Source organism: Crocodylus siamensis, chromosome 2, assembly GCF_052110815.1.
Source record: "Crocodylus siamensis isolate JL-2025a chromosome 2, ASM5211081v1, whole genome shotgun sequence".
Lineage (NCBI taxonomy): Eukaryota > Metazoa > Chordata > Crocodylia > Crocodylidae > Crocodylus > Crocodylus siamensis.
Window position 1 is genome coordinate 268,544,836 of NC_143396.1, and position 13,803 is coordinate 268,558,638.

Here is a 13,803-nt window from a genome sequence, read left to right on the forward strand (position 1 = left end):
AGTGTAAGTTCAAAAAAAGCATCAAATGCCTCCCATCAAAGTCCAAGTATGACACGCACAGAAAGCTCACTTGAATGAGTGTTCATTCCTAAAACCCCTCAAACCCCTCTGCCCTGTTACACCAAAACCAAAAACTGGTTGACACGAAGCTTAAAATAAAGCTTTAAATCTCATTTGTATTTTGGTAGAAAGGCTAGCATCAGTTCTAACTGCTAGTGACAGGTGAGTTGCAGAAAAACACATATACTTAGAGCAAAAAAGCTAGCAAGCATCTACAGGTAGCATTTTAACTGAAGATTCATGCTATCTGCCCACTCAGTGTGCTGCTTCTTGAGATCTGTTCTTTGGCATCAAACTCTCCAAGCATTGCTTTGCTCCTAGAGGTTAGGAATTCCATTAGATAGGGTCTCAAAGTTTCATCCTTGAAGAGTATGCAAAGATGCAGCCCTGGGCGGCAAGCCACATACAGACAGTTCCTTATAATATATTGCAATTCAGATAAAAACAGAAAGAGCAGAACATTATTTTAAACTTTATTTTTTTAAAACTTTCCTTAAAAAACAAAACAAAAACTATTACACGCTTAAAAATTTACCAGATTTTAAGTTCAACAACTGTAACTAGTCTGCCAAGGATTAAAAAATGAAATCAAATAAAAAACCATTATAGAAAGGCACTCTCCAACATAAATACATTATACCGGAAAAAAAGTGGAAGCCCCATACCTAGTTTTTTGCTGAATGAGATTTATGTAGCTGACTTCTCTTAGATGCCATGTTTTGTCATCTTGGTAAAATGCTTGACATTGCAATGCAGAGAACTGCATGAAGGTGACCATCCATTGGCCTGGATCTTAATTTAAAACTGTTTTTATTCATTGTAGAGAGGGCTCTCATGTATGTACACGCTTCCAAACAAGGAGGCCATGTGTTGCCTATATTTGCATATTGCAGGGTAGGTTTTGGGGAGTCTTTTGTAAAAACTCAACCAGACCAAGTTCACAGTAAAATGCCCTTGCTGATACACTTCCTTGTAAGTTGATCAATTCTGACTGCATGTCCACTGGAGCACTTTTTGGGTCACATGGATTTGGAAAAATAGCCAGTGCTTGCCCATGAAACTTAAAATCCAAGAAATACTGACTGGATTGTTCCAACAAACACTGAATAGTCTGCAAATACTTTTCAGACCACAGAACTTCCAGTGCACTGGGTTCTTCACCCATGAGCACTTTGCACAATCTTCTCCTGTCTCTACACCACATTTGGCCATGTTGTTACATACGCTTGTGCTTGTTTTGCATGATGCAAAATGATAGACACTGCCTTCCTTCAGTCACTTCTGTAATAGTCTGAATTATTCTTTCAAAGGACTCACTCTCAAAAAGAGTCAAAGCAAAGTTCTCATAGCCTTGAAGCTTCAAATTCAATTCAGCAAGATCACCAGTAATATGGACTAAGAATGCCAAGTCACACAGCCACTCAGAATCATGCTGCAGATGAAAAGCTTGTCTTATTGCATTCATAAATTCAAAACTGCATTTTCCCTCAAAAGAAAAAACACTTCAAGGTGGCACCTGTGCTTAGTCATCAAGCTGCTGTGAAATATACAGCATCCAAATTCAGCTTCAGAGTCTTCTAAAAAGGCCTTAAACTGCTGGTGATTGAGGCCTCTATATTTGATGAAGCTCTCTCACTCATGACTCATCATATGGTCCATCTTGAGAACCTGAGCTACAAAAGTTTTTTGCTGGATAAATCAATGGTAACAGATTGTGTCAACACTGTGTTCATCAATAACTTCCTGGTTTAGGAGTGTTACTGCTCCAGTTTTAGCTCCAACCACGGACAGAGCACTATATCTAGCAACACTAACAAAAGATGCCCACTGCATGTTGTTTAATGCAGTATGCCACACATTTGACACAAACAAGTCTACTGCTCTGGTTTAGCCTTTCAAGCACAAGAAATTCTTCACATATTTTAAGTTCTTCTATAGCTCCACAAACAAAAATAAGGACATGAATAGTGTCTCTCTCAGTAGTCTCATCTAAAGACTCAATATGCCACAAATTTGTCAGCAACATTCTGAAGCTGCAGTTTAAGCTCATCACTAATGTCCTCAACCATGTGACACATTTCAGACAAGCTCAACTGACTAAACGCACATTTTGTCTGGGCAACCCTCAACCACAACGTGTAACATGCAACCTTTGGTTAACCTACTATCAGGATAAGGTGTTTCCTGCTTTGCCATCTCATGAGCCAAAGGAGAGCTGCCCAACACAGAACCTGTTGTCTTGGAAAACTAATGCACCATAAGGCCTTTCTGTAACAGTTTTAGCTTCTTCCTTCAACCATCGCCAAACTCACAAGAACTATGACTTATACCATAGTGCCATTTTACATTGTATTCATTCATGGCCAATATATGTTGTTTGCAAATTAGCCACACTACTTTATCATACTGTTTAACAACAAAGCTAGAATCCCTCCACTTTTCCTGGAATATCCTTTTTGTTCTGACTACGCTTCATTTCTTGTACTGCTCCATGACCAATATAGGCAAAACTCCACTGCTGACTGACTCGGGAACATCTCTCAGTGGAGCTCTAGTGTGCGCGCACATGTAAACTTAAAATCCCTCCCAGCCCCATCCTGATTGGAAGCTTGCTGTACAACCCCTGATACATGTTACATACATTATGCAATTCACTGGCACACCGCACAATACATTTAGGCTGGCCACACATGCTTTGCAAGTAAAACTGGTCACAAGTACAAAGTAATTATCACACAATAAAAATAACTATCCAGCTATAAAAAGAGCCAGAACCATAAATTGTTTGAAAATGTGTAACTCCTCCATAGGTGGTTTCTATCCAGCTTTAATTTGAATGTGTAGCAGGGCCCCAAGGTTGTTGCCAGCCACTAGCTGCAACCCCAATCTAAGACCCTCTTGTGAACCTAACTTTGCATGGAACAACATTACAGCTTTGCGCAGAAACAGCTCCTTTTATATTACTGGACTTGATAAGGGGCCGAGAACTGCTCCTCCATTGGATCACCTGCAACATAAAATGTGCTTAAAAACCTTCCTTTGAACACCCCAAGGAAGCAGCATTAACATTTCTTCAGCACATCCATGTCGCCACCTGAAAGACAAAGACATGCTAATGAATCGTTTTCAGACCCAGGTGGATTTAATTTGTTGAAGACACTGAACCACTTCCTCTAAACAAGAGCTTGGCTGTTTTGGGGCTGGGTTGAGACCCTGTCCTCACACACCTGCCCTCCCCCCCCTCAGCTAAAGGTTTCGGTCTTGTCTCAAACAGGTTCCTTTTCCCAATCCCACATAAGCCTGGTTTTTATTTTCCTGAAGGCCGGTTAGGAAAAGCATTCGCAACCCCTGAAGAGCCAAGCCCTTGCCTGCTGCGGCGGTGCCGGATCTGCCACGACCGCAGGGCGCGCGGGACCGAAGCGGGGAGCAGCTGTGGCGGCCCTCAGTGCCCAGGCGCGCGGCTCCCCGCGCTGAGCAACACGAGGCCGCGCCTTGCTCTCGCTGTTGAGTGATGGACGATGACACGGAGCCAGTCATCGCCTCCGCGGCAACAGAGCGGCGCTGTGGGAGGAACATTGCGCGGGCGCCGCGCGGCTCTCGCAGCCCCGCCTCGGCTTCCTCGGCCCGTGCTCTCTCTGCGGGCCTGGTGCGCCCGCGGTACGGGCAACCGCGGGCCTCTCTCCGCCCGCAGAGCCGCGCCGCGCCGCGCCCCGCCCTCGCCGCCACCATCTCACACACCAGCCGCCGCCCTGGGACCAGCGATGCGCGCAGCTTCACACTCACCCTCCCGGCACCGACCCCGGAAACACTACCGCCAGCTCCGCCCACCGCCCCAGAAACAAAGCACTGCAAGACGCCCTGCTGGATGACGGACAGAAGCTACGGCCAATCAGAAAGCCTCACTCCACTCCACCCACCGAAGGCGAGGGGGGTGGTGGGAGGGCTACACTTTCGAGTGGGCGGGATGCCAAGTGCTATAACTTGTTATTGGTAGCTGACGAGGATCGACGTCTATTTTATCCAATCCAAACGAAGCTACGGAACAGTTCCCATAGGACAGAGTAGCTGGCAGGAGGGGCTTAGAAAGTAGTGTTAGGTTACTACTGGCCATTGCCAGTGATTGATAGGCCGCTGCACCTGTCCGGAACCCGGCCGTTCCCTAGCTGTGCCAATCCAGCGGAGCGACGGGCTGGTAGGCGGTGCGGGCGGCGCCGGGAGGCCGCTGCTGGTCGCAGGGGGGTCGGCGCCATGAGCGGGTCGCTGCGGTGCCTGCGCGCGGTTCTGCGGCCGCTGCCAGGGTGGGCGGTGCGGCCTCTCTGCCAGGCGGCGCCGGGCTCAGGGCCCCCCGCGGGCGGCGAGGGCGAGGGCTCGCGCGAGGCGGTGGAGCGGTTGGTGCGCGCGCACCCGGTGGTGGTGTTCATGAAGGGCAACCCCGCACAGCCCCAGTGCGGCTTCAGCAACGCCGTGGTCCAGATCCTGCGGCTGCACGGGGTGTCCGACTACCGCGCGCACGACGTGCTGCAGGACCCCAATTTGCGCCAAGGTCAGCGCCCCCCTCCATCGGTCCTTATCGGTGTGGGGCAGCCCCGTGCTCCGCCCCCCCCTGGCAGGTGGCTGCTGCGATGGACGAGGCACGAGGGAGGTGTGCCTGCAGGCAGGTGCTTGGTAGACTGGACATGTGGCCCCTCTCAAACCCCGACCGATGGGCTTGAGCACTCTAGATGCGGCTCGTTCTTCTTCTCTCTTATTTCTTCTCCGGCGTCCGCTTGCTGTAGGACGCGGTGGGCCTGTATCCAGTGCAGAAAAAGCAGGCTGGCGTTGATGTTGCAGGGCTGTACACAAAGTCCCCCAAACAAGAGTGGGCCTCGGCAGGGGGAGTCTGGACCTTCCTGCGAGCCTTCGGAAGTGGGATGCAAGCCGCGTCTGGTTGCTGATGCGTTATGCTGCAGTGCCTTGTTCCATTTTCTTGTCTTTTAAGGGTTAGATCAGCTCCTGATGCCCTTTGCTTCTTGAAAAACTGCGTTTTCTGGTTCTCAGCAGTTTTAGGTTTTAGTCATGGGATATTAAGTAGAAAGCACAGATACGCTCTAATCCAGGAACAGTTATTTTCATCATCTTAACTTTTGCTGTTCTTTCTGTGGGCCTTCTAATCGCCCCCAGAACATGGTGATTCGTGTGCAGCGGTTCTGGGAGGCCTGCATGTTCCTGTAGTGCTGGCTTGTCAGCCTTGCTAATAGCTGCAAAATTGCATTAAAAGACAGCTGATATTTTCCTGACCTTCCCTCCCCTTTGTAACTGCTTCTGGGTTACAGAAGTGGGAGAAATTATGGGGATTTCCACGTTCCATTCAAAATGCCACATCTTATTAAGATGGGAGTGGTATGGTTGAGAGCTTGCAGGTATACCATAAAATGAAAGTGTGCCATGTATCAGCCCTAGTTGGTCAGGAGCTTTATTTTTGGTGGGGAACCAAAATGTGCTGCCTCTTAGCGTCCTTAACTTGCATAAGACATTTTGAATAGCAAAATGTTTACTGAATAAATGTTTACTTTTGGATTATTGTAATTGTTTTGTATATTGCTGGACTGCCACTAGAAGGTTGCTAATATGATAACTTGACATTTTACTGTTTGCTTCTCTTCTGGATTTGCTTTATGTAACACATCTGGTTATTTGGGCATCAAGGTGTGCAGTCTTTTCTTCTCCCCCCTCTTTTCCCCTGCATCTTCCTCCCCCCCCGAAAATCCCGCTGAAGATCAGATAATGTTCCTTTATGTTGCTTTTCAGGTTCATAGCTTTAAGTGTCAAGAGAGGCCATGGCTAGTCTAAAATATTAAGACCAAAAGCTCTTTTCAACCTATTTCATTTTAGAGATCGATTAAAACTAAGTATTAAAAGGCAGAACTGGCAGTTATTAGGGTGGCTTGGTAAAGAAAAGTATCTTTATTTGCAGCTCAGTTCTTTTCATGAACTCTGAACATGGAAGTCAGTGCTCCACTCTGTAATGTACCTTAGGGTTCATGTCAAGCTCTGGAGCTGGACCATCTGCAACATTGAAACAGATTATTATGAAAGAAATGTTGCATAATTTTTATCTTGGGTGTAATAAGATCAGTTTGTATGTTCTCCATTTTCAAAGCATTTTTGTCTAAATAAGGCAAGAGGCCCTGAGAGAACACTGATAATTCCCTCTCTATCTACAATCCTGTTGAGAGAGGGCATCAGCCTTGACAGTGTTGAGTAACCCAGTATTCATGTGCTTCACAACTAGGCTTTCTTTTGTCTACCTCATCTATGGGGCTTATGTTCTCTCTGTATAAGATGGAGGTTGGCAATGTCCCCTCTTTATCCAGTAATTAAATGGTCAGGGAACTCACCCAGAAGTAGGAGGCCTCAATTCAAATTGCTCCTTTGTCTTCAGGAATTTAAGCCCACATATTTTAGGAAAGTGCCTTTATCACCATACTGGAAGATATTCTGGTTTGAAGGTAATATTTGAGCCCTCTTTTTGTAGTTGTGCCATTTTGGATGACATAAATATTCATCTACAGCAGTGATTCTCAATCAGGAAGAGTGATTTTTCAGAGTGCCACAGCACCCAACATCCCACCAAATAGATCCTTTGAAGGGTGCTATGCCATGAGGTGTGAAGAGATAAGCAGGTAAGTCCAGGCTGAGGTTTGTCCCTGCCTGGCTGATCCCTGGCCCCACTGTGCAGATCCTCTGTAAGGAGGTCAGCACTGTAATATGTAAATATTTTTTTCTAATCGGATGTTAGTCAGTTCACAAAAGTTTTGGAGAGCTGCCTTAAGTCCATGAGAGGTGTCTTGAGTCCAGAAAGATTAAGAACCACTGGCTTAGAAAATGCAAAAGTAGTCTCTAGTCCAGCTGTCAGGCCCTCTAATGGGAGGGGCCAAGACCTGGGTTCCAGTCCCTGCTGAAATGGAATATTTAAGTGGGTTGGGAGTTGTGAATTGTACATGGAAAGAGGTTCCAGAATAAGATTCTAAATCCTGGAGAGGCCTAGGGGTTTAACATATGTCCTTATAGATGATTCCCTGCCCGCCATGTTGACTCTTCCGGATCCTGTTCTTGGGTGCCCAGCTGTCTTGTTTACTGTACAGGGAGCTTGTGTCCCTGACCTAGGTGTTGTGAATTCTGCAGTAGGATCTCTTTGTATCACCTGGGACCTGTGATAATATAGGGTTTTTTTTTAAAGATGTTTGTTTGTATATGCTATGATGTAATTTGTATCCTGCTTTTGTTGTAATACTCCATTTGCCTGTAATTTAGCTATTAACATTACTGTGCGTGGAAAAGTTTTCAGCCAAAGAAAAACATTTTTATTTTTTTAGATCTAAGATTACCTGCACTCTAAAGTCACATAACTACTAAAAAAGATATTGCCACATGATTTAACAGCTTAGACCAATACAAACTATTGTTGAAACAGTGTTTCTGTACTCTGGCAGTGCGTGTTCAGCTGAACCAACAGTTCATAATCATTTGGTATTGGTTAATTTTGTAAAGTAGGCAAAATCCAAACATGCTAACATTTTAAACAATTTGACTTGGATAAAAAACACAACGTGTGAATGGAAACGCATTAAATTGGCTCGTATCTTGAATTGATGTTGATAGACTCCTGGGGATACTATCAGTACTTGTAAGTTATATGCGTAAGGTTCCATGAACAAGAAAATCCAAATGTCAGTGTTTTGAACAAAGGTATGATACAGCATCATGTGTTGTGAAAGTAATACTTCTTTCTAGTGCTGTTAGGTATATTTACGTCACCTTTGAAGAAAAATAGAAGTAGTTAGCCATGTTAGTCTCAAGGTAGGCGGAAGGCAGGGCAGGTTAGCACTTTTAAGAATAAGTGTTCATCTGTTGTAAAATTTGTCTCAAAAGTTAAACTAAAGTTTTAAGAAAAGGGGTGTAAAGACAAAGAACTCTGTCATAAGGGGAATTTCTAAGCTGTCTGCATACAATAGATTATCTTTAAAACCTCATCCAGCCTAGAAACTTGGACTGGAAAGCGATTTTAAGACTAACTAAACACTACTTTCAGGTTAAAACAGTTTTAAGCTGGTTTGGTTAGAAGTGGTGTTTAATGTAGGATTTAAAAAAATTAACTGTCTCACATCCATAAACTGGATTTAACTAAATGTGAAAAGGATTTCTTGAAACACTAGGAGAAATTTAAGGAGTTAGATCAGATGATTATAGTGTGGTTTCCCTTGACCTTGCAGTTTATCACTTTAACACTCTCTTGGCTTTTTTTGTGTGTGTTAAATTTCTTCTCTGCATAGTTATCTAAATTAGTTAAAATGTCCTGGGTGATGCTGATTCTGGTTCAGGTTGATAGCAAACTGTTTTGCTGTGCTTCTATTTAAGATGCTGTATTTACCAAAGTGTTAACCATTATAGAATCCAACTATGCAGTTTGAATAGCTGATGGGATTAGTTTTCTATTTCAGCATTGCCTTTATGTAGCTGTAATCCTCTTAAAAGAAGTCTTTGAGTTCATATAGTATATACTTCAGAATAGGAATATATAAGGCCAATTAGCTAATCAGATTATTTTCTCTCAGCTTTGTCTTCTGATTTTTAAAGTCTTCATGGAAGCTAAAAAAAAGAGTGAATGGTTTGGTGTTGGTCATGTTCTTTCAAGGGGTGGCAGTTTAAAGTGGTTCAGCCTGATAGTCATCATCAAGGAAGTGCTTTTAATAACCCTTAGGCATAATGAACACTTAACAGTACTATGTACTGTTGTCAAAATCAGTTTGGTAGAAATTATGAGAACCCTATAAAGCCCTATTGTTTTTAAGGAACTGATATTTCACATTTTGATAAATCATAGAAATTAGAGATAGAAAAGGTAGTAGCTGGACTCCAACCCACAGCTGCTGCAAAAGATTATTTTTTTACATAAAAGCCATATGCTTTTTTATGTAAAGACTTGTATTTAAAAATACATTTGTATATAAAGGCTTCATTGTTACCTTATTCTAGATTGACAATTTAAAGTATCCTGTGTCATGTGTTACTTAATCCTGTTACTTAACCCTCTTATTTAACAGTAATATGTCCACTCTGTAACAGTGTGTTAATATGGAGCATAGTCCAGGATCTGAGTGAATGACTGACTAGATATGAGCATGCAGTAATAGGCTATTTTAAAGTACAAGGAGCAGAAAGTTAACTGTTGGGTCTCTTGCATGTTTGGTAGCACGTGGAAAGGTGGCAAAATGAGTATATACCTGCTCTTTCATCTGCATTCATAATCTTTGCTTATTTTCCTGAGGGTCGTTTAAATTAGGGCTGAGTTATGGTTTAATTTGGTCTCTTATGTGGGATTGGTTTTATTTTTAAATTTACCTGGCTGTGATTAAAGAGAAATTGCAGTAGTCTGTGTGAGCCTTTTATAACTTATGAATTCAGTTATACTTCTGTGGTATGTTTCTTGGTGGGTGCAGTGTCTTCTTGCCCCTCCCTTGAACTTCAAGGTCTGTTAGTGAAAGATAAGTACTGTATACTGAAATTCACAGGCCCATAGATGGGGAAGAGTAGCACTATTGTGGTCAAGCAACTTTCCAGGGTTAATATTGCTGTAAAAAGTCAGTGAGAACATGGAGCATTCTTTGGGAAAGCATAGAGGATAATTATATTAGAGGTGAAGAGTACTGGATATGCATTAAAAGTACTCTAGCTTTTTTTTTAATTGGCCCAAAGTCATGTTTAAGTAGTATTTTCTCATCCACAATGATACTTAACAATTCCTGCTCAAGAGCTATACTAGTACTGAATCTAAGTTTCTCAGCGGGTGATTCCTTTCCTCTAGGTGGGAGCCAAGAATAAGTTTCATAGAATGTCATTCTTACTGTTGTGACTTCTGTTATAAATAGGGTCAAACATACTGAAGAGAAAAGAAATGGAAAATGAACATTTGTATGAAGCTCAAATGATACTATTCTTAAAACAAAAACCCAACCCATTTTGTTTGTTTGTTTTTGTACAGGTGTTAAAAATTATTCCAACTGGCCTACCATCCCCCAAGTGTACCTCAATGGTGAATTTGTAGGTGGCTGTGACATACTCCTCCAGATGCATCAGAATGGAGACTTAGTAGAAGAGCTTAAGAAGTTAGGAATCCGCTCTGCGCTTTTGGATGAAGAAAAAAACCAAGACAAGAAGTAAAACAAGCAAGAAACTTCATTTTAGAGGATACTGAGAATAATGAAGAACATCTTTCACAATAACCGATTACCAGAAAAGCCTTATGTCCTCTACTGTGAAGAAGGCGTTTTTCAGAATTGACACTAAGGTTTATCAGTAAACATCTGGTAGCATGTGATACAGTATATTTGGTTATTTTGGTTTTAAGGGAACTCTGTTGTGAAAATTGGAGTGTAACCACTGCAATGTAATACATATATTTGGAAATTGATGTAAACAGCTCATTTTTTGTGTGTTGTTTGTTATTTCTTGATTGAGGCAGGATGAAACCAAAAGACTGTAGAATTATATTATTTTTACAGAGCTCTTGTGTATTTTGCTTATGTTGTCTGTCCTTTTGATACATAAATCTATAAAGACAGTGTTTGCAGCTCTTTTGCTTCTCTTGGAAATGTGTCAATAACTGGTATCTGTCTCTATGTATAAACACCTGAAGATGGGACTTCCTGGGAGTCTCTGACCTTGTGTATACATGTAACCTGCAAACCTATTTTTAAACTAATTAGGAGAAAACAATGAGATTTATATGAATGGTGCATGGAATATATATTCATTCCAAGGGTTGAAATAAATACACTAGCACAAACAAATGTGTAATGGTCATGATTACTTTATGTTTTACAAATTGTGCCCCATATTTTGCTGATGGCCTTGGAAGACCACTCGGAGTTATAACTCAAGATTTTTATAGTAACTTTGTTTTCTACCTCTGCCAAAGTGGTTGTTTCCTTTTTTTACATTACCTATATTTCAGTTCTCCTGTACTATTGATCAAAAATGGGAAGGCTTTTGTATGAAGGCTCTGAATAGGGCAGGAGGAGAATAAACTTGGAAACCATAAATGTAGCTTTCCATCACTACTTAACTAGTGAATTCATAGTTTCATCGATGTTAGGGGCTGGAAGGGACCTTACAGATCATCGGGTCCAGCGTTCCTGCACTTAAGCAGGAAAGACTCTTTCGTATGTTGAACAAATAGTCACTTGTTTGATTTCTGTGTCATAAAGAATGTTGTCATGTTGGGGATAAAGTAATATAGTTCTGGTATGGATAAACAGAAGAGAAATAAGAACACTGATAAGAATGCTGAGAGACTTGGGGACTGTGGTGTCGACGCCCACACAGTCAAATGGGTCGCCAACTGGCTGGAGGGCCGCACCCAGAGGGCGGTAGTGGATGGGTCCTTCTCACCCTGGAAGGACGTGGGCAGTGGGGTTCCACAGGGCTCAGTCCTCTGGCATGCACTGTTCAACATCTTCATCAGTGATTTGGACGAGGGGGTAAAATGCACCCTGTTCAAATTTGCTGATGACACTAAGATGGGGGGAGATGTGGGCACGCTAGAAGGAAGCACCAGGCTACAAATCAGACCTAGACAGGTTACAAGGGTGGGTGGATGAGAATAGGATGGGATTCAACACAGACAAGTGCAAGGTGATGCACCTGGGGAGGCACAACCGGCACCATACCTACAGGTTAGGGAACTCCCCTCTTGTCAACACAGAGGCAGAAAAGGATCTTGGAGTCATCACTGACTCCAAAATGAACATGGGCTGGTAGTGGGGGGAGGCAGTTAGGCAGGCCAACCGTACCTTGTCATGCATCCGCAGATGCATCTCGAGCAGGTCCAAGGAGGTGATCCTCCCCCTCTATGCGGCACTGGTCAGGCTGCAGTTGGAGTACTGCATCCAGTTCTGGGCGCTGCACTTCAAGAGGGTTGTGGACAGCAACAAGAGGGTCCAGAGGAGGGCCACTTGCATGATCAGGAAACAGCAGGGCAGGCCCTATGAGGAGAGGCTATGGGACCTGAACCTGTTCAGCCTCCAAAAGAGAAGGCTGAGGGGGGAATCTTGCGGCCTGTTATAAATTAGGCAGGGGGTGGATCAGCAGGCATTGGGGGAATCACTATTGCCCCCCCGGGGTACTGCCAGGAGTGACCAGGAATAATGGTCACAAGCTGGCAGAGGGCAGGTTTAGGCTAGATATCAGGGCAGCTAGGATCTGGAACCAACTTCCAAGAGAAGTGGTGCTGGCTCCTACCCTGGGGATTTTTAAGAGGAGGTTAGATGAACGTCTTGCTGGGGTCATTTGACCCCAGTACTCTTGCCTGCCAGGGGGTGGGGGGCGGGGAGGTCAGACTAGATGATCTACTTGGGTCCCTTCCAACCCTAGAAACTATATAAAAAGATTGCGTCTTTAATTAACGTAGCAATGTTGCTATGATGCTGAGAAGTGTCTCTCCCTCAAGAATTATTTTTAAATGCTGTTCAATTTCAGTTCTTAGTTAAACATGTCTGCCCTCATGGGTTAAGCAAGTAACTTAAACTACTTTTTTTAAGTTTTCTTGCCTCATTTCTTTCCATCACAAAAGGATGTCTGAATTTGATTAGGATTCTTTTGTTTTGAATGCAACATTTGATTAGGAATTCTTTCAGTATCTGGAATGGAAAGTTGCTTCAAGAAAATTTTCTTGAAGGTTTAGAAAGAAAGTTTATAGCTTTTAACTGTAAAGTAGAAATGAACAAGATACAAGAGGTCTGCAATAATAGTAGGTGCATCTACAGATGGGCTTTACTGTAGGGTAGACTAGTTAGCTCTGCAGTAACATGAGAGCTGTCTACATGTGTGCCAGTATTAGCATACAGTAAACTAATTAACTTTGCTGTAAAATAGTACTGTTGGATAAAGTACTATCTAATGGCAGAATGATTTACTACACTGAAAAAAAGTTCTGTAGGCAGGGACTTCAGGTATAAGTTGCCTGGTCAGCCCAGCCAGATGAGGGCTTGCTTTATCCTGGCTCAAGCTACTATTTTAGGTACAGTGTAGATGCTGCATCCAGGAGCAGTTTACTGTGGCTCAAAGTGCTCTGGATTTTATTGCTTTGCCTTGGGTTGGTCTACAGGTGCAATTAATGCAAAGCAATGAACTCCAGGGTTTAATGCACCCAGGTGTGCTGTGTGAACATGTGCCTGGGACTGCAGCACATTGAGCCAGGTTGGAGTAGCCCAGCTAGCAGGCGAACTAGGTCAGCCTGGGGATGCTCTTACCTAGTTCAGCATGCTACAGGGAGGGGGGGGGTTAGCTGGGGAAACAAGGGTGCTTCAGTGCCAGCCTAGCTGGCAGGCAGCCCCTGTACCCCAGCCTACTGTCAGCATTTACACATGTGCTGCTGCAGGTAAGAAGACTCCATAGGAGGATAGTACTTGTATTTACAGTTACTATCCTGCTGCAGAGTTTACTTCAGCTTATCCCAGCACATGTAGATGCAGAGATGTTTACTGCAGAGCCAGTTAGTCTACTGCAGTAAACAGTTTGTACAGACATGCCCATTAGTTGGGCACGTAGATGCATGTAGGAGAAAATAGGTACTCACTATCTGCTGCTTCAAGCAGTAGTTCATTCAGCAAGTTGGTAGTTTTTTTTTCAAAGGACCCTAAAAATACAGCAATGTTACCAAAACCAGGAGTGTAAGTGCTGTGAATAGTTAGGGAAACACATTCC

At 43.4% G+C, this 13,803-nt stretch overlaps 1 protein-coding gene and 1 non-coding gene across 3 annotated transcripts; one reads left to right on the top strand and one right to left on the bottom strand.

The window, feature by feature from the left end:
* Positions 1–3,488: 3,488 nt before the first annotated feature.
* On the bottom strand, positions 3,489–3,754 carry LOC149872174 (small Cajal body-specific RNA 13). The gene has a single exon (XR_016440923.1).
* A 492-nt stretch (positions 3,755–4,246) lies between these two features.
* On the top strand, positions 4,247–10,889 carry GLRX5 (glutaredoxin 5). 2 transcript variants are annotated; one of them, XM_090033962.1, is made up of 2 exons: positions 4,247–4,714; positions 10,082–10,889. In XM_090033962.1, exons 1-2 carry the CDS (start codon positions 4,309–4,311, stop codon positions 10,258–10,260), a joined length of 585 nt encoding a protein of 194 aa, XP_089890088.1. In that variant the 5' UTR covers positions 4,247–4,308; the 3' UTR covers positions 10,261–10,889. The 2 variants fall into 2 exon arrangements, with proteins under 2 accessions (XP_089890088.1, XP_089890089.1); XM_090033963.1 differs by having other exon boundaries at positions 4,250–4,603.
* The last annotated feature ends 2,914 nt before the right edge of the window (positions 10,890–13,803 follow it).